Here is a 17,463-nt window from a genome sequence, read left to right as displayed (position 1 = left end):
CTCACTCACCAAAATCTTTGAAGTCTATGCTCACCCCTCCTTTGAGTATACTTATTGTCTAACTATATGAAAATTTCCACCAGGCCTACAGGTTACTTGAAGGGAGAGGCTCTACTAAATGGTCTTTAAAAAAAACAAACAAACAAACAAAAAAAAACTTCTTACTCAAATCCTTCTTAAAGATCCTAAGATCATAGTTCTAGAATTGGAAAGGATCACAGAGGTCATTTGATGTAACCTTTTTTCCCCCACATGTAAGGAAACAGAGGCAAAGTTGATCATTTAGATTATATAGGTAGCAGATGTCAGAAATGGGATTTAAACCTAGGCCTTAGGAGTCCAACTTCATTGCTCTTTCTATACCCCATGCATCCTCTCTGTCCCAAATTGAGCTCTTAGTTATTAAAATTTATTAGGATTTCCAAGCTTCAAGAGGAAGAAAGTCTAGACTTTGAGATGCCATAGTCCTGTTCTATTCTGCCCTAACTAGGCAGAGTTAAGTCTTGAGTTCTGTTCCCTTAATCATATTTTTAGGAAGGATATTGATAAATTATAGTGTGTTTAGAAGAGAATAAAATTGTTCTGAGAGAAATAGTAGTAATAGGTGGAAATTTAATTTTGAGGTTAGGGCAAACTTATAAACATTTTGAACCCTTCAAAAATGAAAAGCATTATCTTGAAAGGTACTGAGTTTTCCTTCAGTGAAAATTAGTATGCAAAAATTAGATGACTACTTGTCATATATTGTAGAGGAAAAGCATAGATATTAATTAGACAGGCTAGTCTTTAAAGTCCTCTCTTCTAAGATTCTATAATTCTGTGTTTTAGGACATGATAATTTACTTGCAATTTGCTTGTTATACAGAAAGAGAATCTACTTTGTAGCTATTTGTTGTTATAGGGGAAAACTAGATATAGTGGATAAAAAAGGAAACCTTTCCTTCTTTTCCAAATTGTTTGTTGATCAACCGACTGATTGACAGATCAATCAACTAACTAATTGACCAATTGATCTGACTGAATTGGCTATCTCAGCACATAGTGGAATCGTGTCTTTGGAGGTCTTAAAACAGGATTTACATGATAATTTTGTTTGTGTATTTAAAAAGAACAGCAAGTTATACATAGTAGATTTGCTGTTTTATGTGCAATTTTTTTTACATGTACTGTGTTATAGGAATAACGGTTTCTTTCTATAAATTAGAAATAAAATAATTTTTTTTTTTAAAAAAGGCAGTAAGACCCCTGTTCAGGTACAGGTTGATCTAGATAAACTCTGAAGTTCCATTTAACAGTTTGATTTTGTGACTGTTGTTCTTATAAGTTTTTTTTTTTTTTTAATAACTACATGAAACTGGCAATAAAAGTCTGGAAACAGTTCATGTTAACAAACTCCATTTTGAATTTAAAGTCTAATATAATATCCTATTCAGCACCATATACATAAATAGTTTTAATAATCAGCTGCTAGAAATGCTCAGTGCCATTCCTCTGAGCAATTCTGTGGCCTCTAACACTTGAAACTTTGAACCTTTGGTTCAATGCTTTGTGCAGCTGTAGGGGAGAGGGAGGATGTTATGCAGGCATGTATTCAAGAGCAACAGAATATTCTCCTGAAAGACATCAATAAACAGCCTATTTTTGCTTGTTCCCTTTCTTCAGAGACTTTATGCCAAAGAATGTTGGCATTGATCCAAGTCCATTTACCGTGCGTAAACCTGATGAGACTGGAAAATCCGTGCTGGGGTAAGAATTGTGTTTGTTTGTTTTGGGAAAGAACATATGATTTCATTGGTGTAGGACTAGCCCAATGAGCATGCTCTTTCTACCAGTACAATTCTGGAACTTTTCCCAAAGCTGCAGTTTTATGATTATCAGAATTAATACCAGATTAAGTGAGTTGCCTGAGCCCACAGAGCCAAGATGTGTCTGAAGTAGGACTTGAACCCAGTTCTTTCCATTTTGGAAGTCAACTTTCTTTCTGCTATGCCATATTGTTTCTCCATACCTGAATAGAAAGTGGAAAACAATGGAATAACTTATCATTGAAGTTCATGGGAGAAAAAATATAAAAGAAATGGAGCAGGTGTCCTTTAGTATAATTTTAATCCAGAAAAAAAACCTCAGATAATTTAATTATGTGTTATGATTATAGCACATTTACTTGTGTCTTAATAGTTATAAGTCATTAGATCATTGAAGTAAATAACAGAAAACTATGCTTTTTGAGGATTCCTGTAACAGGGTATTTTGTTATTTTAAGTAGAAAAGAAACTGAATTGGCAAAAGAAGAACTAGAGGTTGTTTATGTGGAATATCTTATAAAATCATATATCCATGAAATCATAGGTCCTTGACATTTTGACATCCTACAAAAGTAAACAAGTTAATTTTTGAGTTTATTTACATCATTATGAAACCCAAAGGCAAATATACTTTAAAAAAATTTTTTTTCCTTTAGCTTACTTAAAATGAAAGGTCTTTTTTTTTTTTTGTCATGGTCACATTTCTCTATTTCTGGCAATGTTCTGAGGAGACGGAGCACAGAACCTCTGCTTGTGTCTTCATACTTTTCACCCTGCTGAATTATTTTGTATTACTGTGGTTGTTACTAAGGTGTGCAACCTTATCTTATAAAAATGAAAATTGAAATTGATTTTTACTCTTTGCTAATACAAAGATTTAAAAGCTCCTCAGTATCAATTAAATGTGTGCTAATGTACTAAATAATTGTTTTGAGAGAAGTAAAGAAAGTAACAAGCACATCTGAAATCACCTAGTTCAACCTTTAACTTAAAGCAGTAAATATTTTTACAGATGCTCTGTAAGAACATTTTTAATGAAAGCAGGAGATGTACTTCTTTTTTAGGCAGACTATTTCAATGTTGGACAACTCTACTTGAAAATTCTTTCTTTGTGGTAGACCAGAAATGTTCTCCATATAACTCCCTTGCAGGCCTAGTTTTGCCTTGAGGAGCAATACCAAATATTTATTCTTCGACATAGTCTTTAAATGCTTTTATATTTGTGTCTGGCCTTAGTCCTCTCTTCACCAAAATAAACATACATCGTTCCTTCAGCTATACCATATAAAAAATCATTTCTACGTCTCTTAAAGTCCTGACTACTACTTTCTATGTGTACTTTGCTTTCTCTGCAGCCCCTAAAATTGAACATGGGCACTCCAGATGTACTTTGACCAGTGAAGTACTTATCTTTAGTTTTTTTTTTTTAGCAGTATATTGTACAGTCACCTACAATTTCTATGATAAGTCAATTACAAAATCCCAAATGAAATGTTATTCAAGAGAATACAGGTAAATATTTAGAAAACCCAGGTTTTATACCAGATACAAATTTATAGGTACAAGAACTGGCAGAATTGAAAACACTTAACTTAATAAAACATAAAATTAAAACCTCTCAAAGTATGATTATGACAAATAAATATAGGAAAGCCTTTGATAAAATCCGACCATGTTCATAATAATTTGATCCACTGACATCCCTGCTTTTCCATGAATAAGACTTCCATCTTGGTTTTGTTCATTTTTTTAGCTGTTCTCCATATCCGGGATATTTTCCCTTTCATGTCCACATTTTGGCTTCTCTGGCTTCTTTTGAGTCTCAATTAAAATCCTATTTTCTACAGGAATGCTTTTTTAACACTTCTTATTTATTGTGCCTTGTCTATTTTTGTTTTTCCCTATTAATCCTACATAAATATACCTTATTTGTTCTTATTTGTTTGCTTATTATCCACTCTCCCCCATTAAAATGTGAGCTCCTTCAGGGTAGAGACTGATTTTTTTGTTTTTGCCTTTCTCTGTATCCCTAACCTTTAGTACTGTGCCAGGCATATGGCACTTAATAAATGCTTATTGACAGACAAAGAAAAAACTAGCAGCCAAAAATCAACCACTTGAAAGACTAGATGTACAGGGATTTTTTTTTTTCTCCATGTATTAAAAAAGTATTTGCCTTAAATCAGAAACAATGGATAGAATGGAGAAATATTAGAAAAATTCCCATTAAGGTCAAAAACAAAACAAGAATGACCATATCAACTGCTTTTATATGACATTATATTAGAAAATTTGGCAAATTAATAACATAGGAATAAGATTTTTAAATGACTAATAATGGAAACAAAGAGTCTAAAATATCATTTTTGGGGGTATATGATAGGATACACACAAATAAACTAATTGTTTATATTAAACTATTAAAAATATTAAGTTCAGCAGAATCCTATTAGTAGCTTAATTTACTAAGTAGTTTTCATTCTTGCTTACTGTTAGTGAATATTTTTGAAATCATAAGAGAAACTCTATTTATAATAACAATGATGACCATTAACTATTTCAGAATTAATCTATCTAGTTGATACATATGTCTTATTATGAATAAAATAAAGACCTAAGAAATTTGAACAGTTTTCATTGTTTGTGGAAAGGTCCAATTAGTATAGTAAAAGTAAAAATATTGCCTCAATAAATGTATGTACATTTAATTCAATAATAATCAAAATGCCAAACATTTATTTATTTATACTTTTATTCACAAAATTATTTATTTATATTTATGTGTACTATATAAATTATTGTGTATAATAAATATATAAACAGTATATTCATTATATTATAATATAAATACATATTTACATCAATTATATAATTATGTATATCATTAAGAAGAATCATAATGGAATTTATATGGAAAAACAAACTGTCAAGAACTTTTTTTTTCAAAAGTAATGGAGACATCCTTATACTTCCAGATTTCAAAATGTATTACAAAGCAGGTTTTAATTTAAAAAAAGTTAATTGCTTTGATTTCTACTACCAAGATGGCTGAATGAAAAAGAAACACACTGAAGTCTTCCCAAATCCTCTCCCCAAAACTAGAAAATCAGAATTGATCTAAGAGAAGGAAGCAACTTAGGGTCATAGCAGAAACGGTCTATCTCATTGAGGTAGGAGGGGAGCAGGGTCCAAGAACAGTAGCAAGAGCAATAGCAGCAACCAGCTTCACAGCAGGAGAACCGCAGCAAGGCTGCAATCCTGGAACTGCCCATCCTGCAAATCAGTAGTTCCCTAGACAAGTGAGCAATCTGTGCAGTGCAGTAGGGACCCACACTCAACAGAAGCTACCCACAAGTCTTTGACTCTGTTGCTGTCCAGTAGTGAAGCCCTGTCCAGGGGTTGGCCTAGAGCAAGATTCTACCAGAGGGCCTTCTCTAGCAGAAAGATCCTGTTCCATAGTTACCTAGCAGCAAGACCCCCACCTAGGGGGCAGACCAGCAACAAGATTCCTTCCTCCAGGGTTAGCCCCCAGAAAGAGTCTGTTCTATAACAATCTAACAGAAAAACCCTACCCCTGGGGCAGGCCAGCAGCTAAACTCCAAATCAGGAGAGGCCAAGAGGGAGGTGATCAGCTATGCCCCAAAGCCCAGTGAAAGCCAGCAGTAAGATCCTAAATTCTAGCACAAAAAGATTGGTATGGTGTAGGACCACATCACAAAAAGCAGAAAAATAAGCAAACAATAACAAAAGAGCTTGATTATAGAAAGCTATTATAGTGAGAAGGAGGATCAAAGCATAAACTTAGAAAAGGACAATAATGTCAAAATGGCTACATGGAAAGTCTCAAAGAAAAATGTAATTTGGTCTCAGAATTTGTGAAGAGTTTAAAAGAAATGAGGGTAATTTAAGAAAATCATGAAGAAAATGTTAGTAGCATTGGGGAAGATATGCAAATATTTCTTTGAGGAAAATAACTGCCTAAACAATAGAATAGGCCACATGGAAAAGGAAGTACAAAAGCTCACTGAAGAAAATAATTCCTTACAAATTAGAATTGAGTAAGTGGAAACTAATGACTCTGAGGCATCAAGATATAAAAGAATAAAATAAAAAAGTAAAAATATGTGAAATTTCTCATTAGAAAATAACTGACTTAGAAAATAAATATGAGAGTATTTAGATTATCTGAAAGCTGTGATTAAAAAAAATCTTAGACAATATCTTTGAAGAAATTATCAAAGAAAACTGCCCTGATATATTAGAACCAGAGGGCAAAATAGAAATTGAAAGAATCTGCCAACCAGCAACTGAAAGATCTTAAAATGAAAATTCCAGGTATATCATAGCCAAATTCCAGATTTCACATATTAAGGAGGAAATATGCACATAGCCAAAAAGAAAAATTCAAATACGGTGATACAGTCAGAATTACACAGGATTTGGCAGCTTTCACATTAAAGAATTGGAAAGTATGGAAGATGACATTATACTGGAAGGCAAAGGAGCTGGGATTACAACCAAGAATCATCTACTTGGAAAAATTGGATATAATCTCTCAGGGGAAAAATGGATATTTAACAAAAATATCCTAGCATTTCCTAATTAAAAGAACTAAATAAAAAAATTTGACCTCCAAATATAAGATACAAGGGAAACATAAAAAAGTAAAATATAAGAAATTCAATAAGGTTAAACTTTATATTTGTATATGACAAGATAATATTTGATAATATCTTAAGAACTCTATTAGCATAACAACAATTAGAACGAGTATAGATAGATAGATGTGACTTTGATGGAGTGAAACTCCCCTACCTTTGAAAAAAAACCACACCAAAATAAAAAGATAAGAAAAAAATTGCATTGAAGAAGGGTGGGAGATTGAATGAGGCAAATTATCCCACATAAAAGAGACATGAATGAGCTATTATAATGGGGAGTCAGATGAGAAGAGGTGTAGTAGCAAAGCTTAAACCTTACTCTCATCAAAATTGACTCAAAGAGGGAATAATCTACACATTCAGTTGAATACAGAAATCTTACCCTATTAACAAGTTTAAAAAAATGGGGATAATAAAGGGAGACTGATCAAAGGGAGGGTAAATTGGGGAAGGCAGAGTTCACAAATAAAGCACTTTTGAGGAGAGAAGGGGGATAAGAAAGAGAGGGGGATAAACGAAGGAAAAATAGCATAAAGAGAAGTAAACAGTTATCATAACTATAAATGTGAATGAGATGAACTCACCCATAAAATGGAAGTAGATAGCAGGATGGATTTAAAAAACTAGAATCCTACAATATATTGTTTACATTTGAGGCAGAGATACAGGGTAAAAGTAAGGGTCTGGAGCAGAGTTTATTATGCTTTGGCTGAAGCAAAGAAAGCAGGTTTAGTAATCCTAATCTCAGACAAAGCTAAGCAAAAGCAAAAATAGATTCAAGTCAAAGAGGTTCAGTAAGGAAACTCTATCCTGCTGAAAAGTACCATCAATATTAAATATTGTGCACCAAATTGTGTAGCATCTAAATTTTTGAGGAGATGTTGAGTGAGTTACAGGAGGAAATAGATCTTAAAACTATACTAGTGGGTGACCTGAACTTTTCCCTCTTAGAACTAGATAAACACTGTAGCAGTCCTTTTTGTAGTGGCAAGGAACTGGACATTGGACACCCAACAATTGGGGAATAGTTGAATAAGTTATAGTATGTGAATGTAATGGACTAGTATTGTTCTGTAAGAAATAATAAGTAGTCTGATTTCAGAAAAGCCTGGAAAGACTTACATGAATTGATGGTAAGTGAAATGAGCAGAACCAAGAGAACATTGTACACAATAACAACTAGATCATGTGATGATCAACTGTGAGGGACTTGGTTTTTTTCAACAATTAGGTGATTCAAGGCAATTCCAAAAGACTTGAGATGGAAAGTGCCATCCACATCCAGAGAGAGCTATGGAAACTGAATGTGGATCACACTATACTATTTTGACCTTTTTGTTATTGTTGTTATTTGTTTCCTTTTTTTTCCCCTTCTGTATTTTTTTCCCTTTTGGTATGATTTTTCTTGCACAGTGTGATGAATTTGGAAATATGTTTAGAAGAATTGCACATGTTTAACTATATTGGATTGCTTGCTGTCTTGGGGGAGGGGAAGAGGGGTAGAAAAATTTTCATCTTTGCAAAGATGAATGTTGAAAACTATCTTTGCATATATTTGGAAAAATAAAATACTATTAAAAAGAACTAGATGAACAAGAAACAAGAAAAACATTAATGAGATGAATAAAACTCTGGAAAGTTAGATATAATAGATCTCTGGAGAAAACAATGGAAATAGAAATGAATGTATTTTTTGCAACAGTATATGGCACCTACATAAAAAATGACTATGTATTAGGACATGAAAACCTCACAACCAAATGTAGAAAAGAAGAAATAGTAATTTCATCTTTTCAGATCATAATGCAATAAAAATTACATTCGATAATGGACAATGGAAAGAGAGATTAAAATTTAATTGGAAATTAAATAATCCTAAAACAATAAATATGTCAAAGAACAAATCATAGAAACAATTGTTAACTTCATTAACAAAAATGAGAACGAGACAACATATCAAAATTTATGGGATGCAGCCAAAGCAGTTAATAAGAGAAAATTCATATCTCATATTGCTTATATTAATAAAATGGAGAAAAGGCAGATCAGTGCAACTAAAGAAACTAGAACAAGAACAGATTAAAAATCCCCAACTAAACACCAAATTGGAAATCCTGAAAATCAAAGGAGAGACTAATAAAATTGAAAGTAAGAAAACCATTGTACTAATAAAGAAAAGTAGAAGCTGATTTTATGAAAAAAATTAATAAAGTATTTGTTAATTTGAATAAAAAAGAAAACCAAATTAAAAATCAAAATCAAAATACCAAAATTAAAAAGAGTGATTCACCACCAAAAAAGAAATTAAAACAATTGTTAGAAACTGTTTTGTCTAATTATATGGCAATAAATCTGATAATCTAAATGAAATCTACAAAAATATAAATTACTCAGATTAACAGAAGAAGAAATAAAATTAGAAATATTAGAAAAACAATATTAGAAAAAAGAAATTGAACAAGTCATCAGTGAACTTTCTAAGAAAAAAATCCCCAGAACCAAATGGATTCACAAGTGAATTCTACCAAACATATAAAGAAAAATTAAATCCAATATTATATAAATTATCTGGATCACAGACTTAAACATTAAGAATGAAATTACTTAAAAAGATGGAAGAAAATGAAATGATATGTTTCCATTTTTGGAGAAAAGATACCTTTTTTCTTCAGCAAATAGAAGAAAATTATTAGGAACAAAATAGATATTTAACTATTCATATTAAACATTTATGAATAGCAATACTGTAACTAAAATAAAAACATATTGGGAAAATATTTGTGGCAAATATGACAAATAAAATATAGCATCTAAAGATCTAAAGGACTTTAAAAAAATTTACAAAGGTAATTCCCAGGTTTCAGGAGATGTGATTAAAAATATGGGCTGAAAGATTTCAGCAAATTGGTATTCTCTTGGAAAAAACTAAAAACTTCCATTTTACTAAAAACCAAAGTTGAAAATTAAAACAGTATTGTTTCTGTATTATAACCATCACATTAGCAAAAAATATTTAGAAGCAAGGAAAATTAATGATAGACTTGTGGAAAAAGTGATACTGATTGATTTGTGGTAAAATTAAAAATTTGTAGAACCTTTTGGGAAATTGATCTAGTAGCATACAGTAAAAGTCATAAAATTATCTTATTCTTTGATCCAATAATCCTATAATTAGGCATTATCTTCAATAGTACAGTACTATAAAATAAATGATTGTTGATTGTTCACTATTGTAAAGGAGTACTATACAGCAATTAAGAATTATAGGTAGGAGGATCATAAAAAATGTGGAAAGACCTTTGTGAAATAACGTGAAGTAAAAAAGAAAAAAAACAAGCAGAATGAGAGCAACAGAATATACATTCACTAACTCCAGATATACCATATGAAAAGTGAATGAAAGTAATGGGACAAAATAAATTCTTAAGTCATTTGGACTGATTGAAAAATTAGGACATTTTATACATTGAAATTAAGTAATTCAAATATTGTTACTAAGCAAATTTAATTGGTCTTTATCAATATTCTGTGTTTAATCTATAATGAAATATTTCACTATGAAAATCATAAATGAGTAAAAACAGCCATTGGCTAAATTTTTTAATTTTAGAAATGTGTGCCTTTCCCATAAGTGCTACTTGGAGCAAAACTCAAGTCAATGTTTTTGCATTGGCATACATATGTCATTTCTCAATGTATAATTGTGATATATCCTAAAGAAAATTTTTCTCTCTCAATTTTTCTCTAGGACTAAATAGAAAAATAATAGTTTTCCCCTCCTTCATTCTTTTCTCTGTTCCATCTATGCTTCATTCATAGCTCATGTAGCAATGATATGAACACAAAATGGTTCATATGACCTGTGTTTTCTGTGCTATGTCTGACTTTATTTTTACTTTCTTAAAGAAGGAATCTAGTTTCTTTATATTTCAGCACAAGGAAAAACTTTCATATTGGCTCACAGGGTCTTTCATGACTCCAAGGGGAGTTGCAGATGGACACTTCAAAGGGGAAAGATAACAGTTTCTTTTTGTCATTGGTTAAAGAAGGGGTTCAATTGTCTTCTAATCTATAGAATAAGTAAGCAGCTGGACAATTTTTTAAAATTTAAAAGTAAATTTGAAAAAATTTTTAAAATTAAATAAAAAATTTTAAAAATTAAATAAATAAATAAATAAATAATAGTCTTTATTTACATGGAACTTTAAGGTTTTCCAGGTATTTTTGACAAAAAGTCAAATGAATGGGGTAGTACAAATATTATCCTCATTTTGCAGATAAAGAAATGGTAATTAAGAGAAGTTTTAAATAGCTTGCCTATGATTACAGAGCTAGGAAGGGTTAGTTTTTTAAACTTAGCTGCAAAAGTGTTGGATGTGCTTCAGTGTCCTATAATTTAGCAGTGGTTAGGATTTCACTTTCCCTTTCTGGTAACCTTTTTCATTTCTTTTGCCTTTTTTTTTTTTTATTTCAGCATATTTAAAAAAGAAAAAAAAAGTCTTTTAGGCTAAAGTTAACTATACGAGCAAAGGAAAGTTATGAAAAAGCTTGGCTAATGGCAATAATTATATATATGTACCCATACATATGGAGTGTTTTGAAAGTCTTATTGTAATTTTAATCAGTGTTAGTTTAGTGTATATATATATATATATATATATATATGTGTATATATATATATATACATACACACACATACATATATATATGTACACAAATAGCTGTATCTCTATATATGTATGTATACATGCATATATTAGGATTAGGATTTTACACAGAACAGATAGGTCAGAATGAATTAATTTGTATTCCAAAATAAAATATACATGACTTTGAATGATCTTTAATATAAGAGTACACACAATTATATCTCTATATACATATATATGTGTGTGCATGTATGTGTATATATGTACACATATATATCTATTATCATTCAAAATTTCAAGTATGTTTGATTTTGTAAGACAACATAGTTCATTCTGACACATTTATTCTGTATATAACCTTACTGCTCTTACAAATTTATTCTCTGGAGGACCAGCATTCTGCCTGGGAGGTGGGATTGTCTGGATTAATGTATCCATGGATTATTGAATGGCATTTATACTTTTATAAATGACCCATTAGTTACAGTTGAAAATTTTTGCCAGTGTTTTATATTCATGCCTAAATCTTTTTGATTTTTCCCTCATTTTGTTACATTATTTGCATCATTTTATTGTAAACACACTTGAGTGTGTGTGTGTGTGTGTGTGTGTGTGTGTGTGTGTATCCATCTCTTTATGGTGAAAAATTGTGATTTTGTTGGTATAGGGTACATTTAAGGAAACATTATGATATTTGTATCATAATAACAATGATAATAAAAGCAATAATAGCCAGCACTTATATATCAATTTAAGGTTTGTAAAGTGTAGTACTTATATTGTCTTATCTGAACCTCACAACAACCCTGTGACATGGCTGTCATTTTACAGAAGTTTACCTTTTAAAGAATTGAAAAATTATAGATGAATTTTACTGATTCCAAGCATAAGCCTTTCAAAAGCTCTCAGATTTTTCTGTTTTTTAATCTTTGGACTGGGTCTTCCAAACTTGTCTAGTTCCACTATTTATTGGCTTTTTTTTGTTTGTTTTCTTTGTTTCCAGTGTAGTGCTTGGAAACTACACAGTGCTTAAGTCACCTCTTGTTCCTGGGGGATCATTGTGTGGATTCTGGATTTAGTGTGGATGTCCCAACAGCTTAGCTCACTGCAACCTGGAACTTCTGAGGACTAGCAATCCATTAGCCTCACCCTTTCTAGGCAGAATCCTCTACAATAATTATATATGTGTGTATATGTATGTATATATCTGTATAGCTACATAATCCATTTAGATGATTTTATAATTCTATAAGAAATGAATGTAACTAAATTTTAGGGGAAATACTTGTATTACTCCCTGAGCATTTTAAAACTTAACCAAAAAGATTAAAGTTCATAAAGCGATAGCAAGTGCAAATAATGAAATATAGCATTTTTTTCATTTCAATGCTCCTTTAAACTGCTTACTTCTTTTTTTAATGACATCATTCTTTTCCCTCCCTATGTCCGAGGACAAAGGACAGAGAAAGTCCTATGTTGGTCAGAGTCAAATCTTAGACTGTAGACGATTTGGATAGAAGGTGCTGTGCATATTCATATTCATCAGAACTGATCTATTTTTTTCTCTCCTGTTTCCCTATTTAAAAAAAAAAGAAATAAAAGCAATAGGGAAGAAACTGTATTACAACGAAAAACAGCAGCTAGTGCCCCCCCACCTCCAAATGAAGAAGCTGTTTCCAGTAGTTCTGAGGATGATTCTGGAACAGACCGAGAAGATGAGGGTTCTGTATCTCAGCGTTCCACCCCAGTCAAGATGACAGATGCAGGAGACAGTACCAAAGTGACAGAGGTAAGGAAGGAGAACAGTATACTTAACCCACGATTGACAATTTGGAGGAGGATGGCAATAAAAATTCTCTCTTTAGGTATACCACTAAGAGCAAGGACACTTTGAACCAAGTGAGTCAAATCCCTTCAATTGTCAATTTATGAGACATTTTGTAGTTTGAATGTTAACATAGAGATGATTGAAAGTAGGTGGTATTTTGAAATAGATTGTTCCTTTTTTCATAAGATGATGAAACTAGTTTTTTTAAAAAAAATCTAAATTTATACTTCCAGGTGAGTCTGTTACCTTTGAAGTAGTCACCTTGAGAAGTTATACTTACTCCAGTGATTTCACTTTTTCCAGCATTTAAAAAAAACTCCAATTCAAGTAATATATATTAAGCACTACATTAGATATTGGGGCTTAAAAAAGAAAAAAAAAAAGACAGTCCAGGTACATTTCCTTGTGGCCATACTATGTATGTTAGCCCATGTTAAGGGCTTTTTAAAACTAAGGGGAAATTAATCAATGAAAAATGATCAGAAACATTCATGGAAATGATGTTAAATATGAAATTATGGTAATTGATTTTTAAAACGAGCATTATAACTCTTCTGCATATAGGCTTCTACTTTGAACTTTTATTGAACAACAATATGCACTATATGTTCTCTTTGTACTGGATTAGAAATTACTCTAAATTTTGTATGTGTGTCAGTGATAAAGTATAACTCTCCAGTTTAAATGTATTAACTCTGTTCCTTTTAACTGTTGGTTCAGATGTAGTAGTAAGAAAAGCCACTTTTTTTTTTGCTAAATTCTTTGAATTTGTATATTTGTGTTATTCATATGCATAAAAACTCTCTTTACCATGTACTTCTGACAAGCTATTGAATTATTAGGTGTATTCTGTGAAATTGCCCATAATGTAGTAAGGTTGTATTGTGCCCAGAGTGAAAAGCTCATCTCAGAAATATCAGAGAAAGTCCAATGTTCTGTTAACTATATTACTCTTGTCCCTACTAAATTAAGACCTACTACCCAATTTGCTGCAATCATGAACTTTATCTATATGAATTTTATATTTGAATAGTATGGTGATGAAGGTCACTATATTTTTCCCTTTCTTGACCTAATTTTCTTTTAGAGTAAGTCTCCATTTCATTGGTAAGTGGACAGTCACAATTAATCCTTGTGTCTTTGTGAAGAGCCAACCCAAATAGCCATCTACCTATCTTAGAAGTCAGTACAAGCTGGGCAGAGTAGAAAGTCTTTCTTCCTTCTCCTGAACCACAACAAATTGATTTCAAGGCCAATGTTTTCTGTGTGATATTATGTGTGTGTGTGTGTGTGTGTGTATGAAAAAAAAATATATATATATATACTTATTTTGTAAATGGGTTATTTTGAGAAGCCTACTTAGCCCATAGAAACATAATTTTATGTGCCATTTGATATTTCTTCTTGCTTAAAGTTGCAACAATGTCTAGAATAAATATTTTAATTATTTTTATTCTAGACTTTAATAAATAGGTTCTTGATAAAACAATAGCTTAAATCAAAATTTACTGGTATTATTACTATTATAGATTACATTGTTATAGTACTTTAAGTTTTACAAACACTTTACTCACGATGGTATGAGATAGGCAATATAAGTATCATCATTCACATTTTCAAATCAGGAAATTGAGCCTCAAAAACTGATGTTATTTGCCCATGGCCATACAGCTCTTGAGGGTCAAAACTGGAACTCAAACCTGGGCCTCTAACTGAAAAACTAGTTCTCTTGTTACTACAGAATAGTGCTATTTATATACAAGTTATGTGGTTCCCATTTAAAAATATACAAAAAGCTTGAGTATTTTAATTTTTATATTTTTGCAAATAAGTATTACAGTATTAAATTTTTTGTTTATATAAACATTAAATATCTTATACCAGATTACTTTAATACTTCAGAATATTTGTGATTTCATAATTGTAGTAGATTTTATCTCACTAACAGATCATAGCCATTCTCATTCTTTAGTAGACAGTATCTAGGGTCAGAACAATTCAATTCCCTGGGATCCAGCCTTCTGGTAATGAACCTCTCTGAATGTAGTTGAGCTGGTGCTCCCACATTTGGCCTGTTATTAGGACTAAGCTTGAAGCTTATATTTGAGGAAGGAACGGGCAGAGTTTATGTTTTGTTTGTGTAGTAGTAATGTATACGTACTTTGGTGAAATTTTTCACTTTCTCTCATGGGTTCATGTATAAAAATCTTTACCTTTGGAGAGTCCTGAAATTCTAAAAATATTCATTGATAATTTTTTTTACAACCCCAGAATTTAGTGCAACCTATGAAAGATGTTTATGGGATTAACCTCTCAGATGTCCCTTCAGAAGAAGATCTCTCTGTTTATACAAGGTAAAGTAATTCACTAATTCAGCAATTAGGTTAGGTATTGTGTTAGGTGCTAGAGTTATAAGAGTGATTATCTCTGCTATCCAGAAGCTTAAAATGAGAGCAGGTGTGTATGGGGAAGCTATAAACACAAGTCATGATTTTTCAGGCAGACTAAAGAAGCTCTGGAGTGAAGTGGAGAGAGGGCAGCCTTGGGAACAGGGAGACTGAGCTCTAGTCCCATCTTAGATCCATATTTACTCTGTGACCCTGAACAAGTTATTTAACCACTGCAACACTCTAGGTGACCTAATGGATGTTGATTTGCATTAAAAGCATTCCTTGTTATAATCATAGTTCATAGGATCATTGATTTAAAGTTGGAAAGAATTTTTAGAGGCTATGGCATTCAAACTCTCATTTTGTAGATTCTAAGATACTGAGAAATTAAGTGATTTACTTAACATCACACAACTAGTAAGTTTCATAGGTGATATTTGAACTCAAGTCTTCTTAATTCCAAATCCAGTGCCTTTTTTTTTTTTCCTTACTACGTTATGCTATCTCTCCTGAATTCAATCTCCAAACTTAAAGCAGAAGAATAGGTATGAAATTCTATGAAATGAGGATCCAAGGGTTTCAAAAGTAAATTGAAGTCTCCATGGAGGAGGAGCTCTTGAATCTTGAAAGAAGTAAAATATATTAATAAGCACTAAGAAAGTACTTCCAGAAATCAGAAATAATTAGCTTAATGAATGACAAAAGAGAAGGCAATTAAGAAGAGTAAAAAACCAATATCCAATTGAAAATCTTTTGAATTAAAAATCATTTTTTTTCTTATCACCTCTCACTCACTACATTGAAAAAGAGAGAAAAGTAAAAACCCTGTAACAAAAAAGTATATTCAAATAAAACAGATTCTCCCCTTGGCTTTGTCCAAAACAAATGTTTTAATTTACAACCTGAGTGTATGATTAGTCAATGTATTTAACAGAATTCTTAAGCCTTTCAAAGTTGTGTTTCTTTACAGTGTTGTTAATACTATGTAAATTGTTCTCCTAGTGCTACTCACTTCATATTATGTTCTATTCTCTTCATCCATAACTTTGAAGCTGATAGAATTTTTGGTGACATAATTAGGATTAAGTGACTTGCCCAGGATCACACAGCTAGTAAGTGGCAAGTGTCTGAAGGGGAGTTGAACTCAGATCCTCTTAACTCCAGGGCTGATGCTTTATTCAACTAATCAACTATGTTTCTGCTTCACTTTTTCTGCTTTTTATGGCATTAGAATACAGTATCTTAGAAAGACAACTGTATTTGACCTCTGAGGGCCACAGCTGTTCTTTATTATCTTGACCTTGAACAAATTACTTCAATGAAGGAGTTAGAATAAAATATTTTTAAATTTCCTTCATCTCTAAGATCCATAGTCAAAATTGTAACTGAGTCCTACATTTGATGTGAAAAAACATAGATCAGGCTACACAATGAAGGAAGCCTTATTTCATTTATTTCTGCCTTACATTTTTAAACAATCTTATCTCCCACTCTCTCAATTCCTCCCCACCTTTGAATTCCCACAGCCCACTGTGAAATGGAAAAACAGCTTAAATGTGATTACTTTATGTGAAATGGCAGATATTTGGTATCCTTTCCTGAAACTATTGTTACTATCATCCTAAAGAAAACCTCATTTTTCTTGAGCTATTGATATTGCAAGTTATTATGTTTCCTACTCTTACTATCTATTGCAATTTGTAGGTTTGTTCAACTGGGACAGCATCAACACAAGCAAGACAAGAGTAACCAGCAGCATTGTTCTAAGCACTTAGATGGAGTTATAAAATTGTAAGTACTTGTGTTTTTGAATATTCATACACACATCTATTTTTTAAAAGAAATGTCTGGCCGTAAGACTGCTAAAACATAGTACCCTTCCAATTGTACCTTGACAGAAATAAGTGGGATCGATATGTGGTGATAGGGAGAAGGAGAGACAGAGTTTTGTCTGCATTTCAAGTGAGTACTTCAGGGGTGGTAGAAATTGATGGAAATTGCTTCCCACTGATTGGAAGCAATTAAGGTGACTCTTTTGGCCCTAAAAATAGGCTCCTCAACTAGATGATAGACTCTTTGACTTCTTGGAGACTGTGTTTTTTCTTAATTTTGTATTTTTCTCAACACCTC

At 31.8% G+C, this 17,463-nt stretch overlaps 1 protein-coding gene across 4 annotated transcripts in view; it reads left to right on the top strand.

The window, feature by feature from the left end:
- Nucleotides 1–17,463, top strand: part of FIG4 (FIG4 phosphoinositide 5-phosphatase) — a 131,979-nt gene that overhangs the window by 88,052 nt on the left and 26,464 nt on the right. For 3 of the 4 annotated variants that reach the window (XM_031964422.1, XM_003769351.4, XM_031964423.1), the window contains 4 exons: nt 1,663–1,746; nt 12,709–12,904; nt 15,215–15,297; nt 17,038–17,124. In XM_031964422.1, coding sequence (XP_031820282.1) covers nt 1,663–1,746; nt 12,709–12,904; nt 15,215–15,297; nt 17,038–17,124 — 450 coding nt within the window. Of the gene's footprint in view, nt 1–1,662; nt 1,747–12,708; nt 12,905–15,214; nt 15,298–17,037; nt 17,125–17,231; nt 17,296–17,463 lie in introns of all 4 variants that reach the window. The other variant, XM_023503161.2, reaches the window with a different exon arrangement.

This window comes from Sarcophilus harrisii, chromosome 4 (genome assembly GCF_902635505.1).
Source record: "Sarcophilus harrisii chromosome 4, mSarHar1.11, whole genome shotgun sequence".
NCBI lineage: Eukaryota > Metazoa > Chordata > Mammalia > Dasyuromorphia > Dasyuridae > Sarcophilus > Sarcophilus harrisii.
This window is presented reverse-complemented; position numbering and strand designations above follow the sequence as displayed.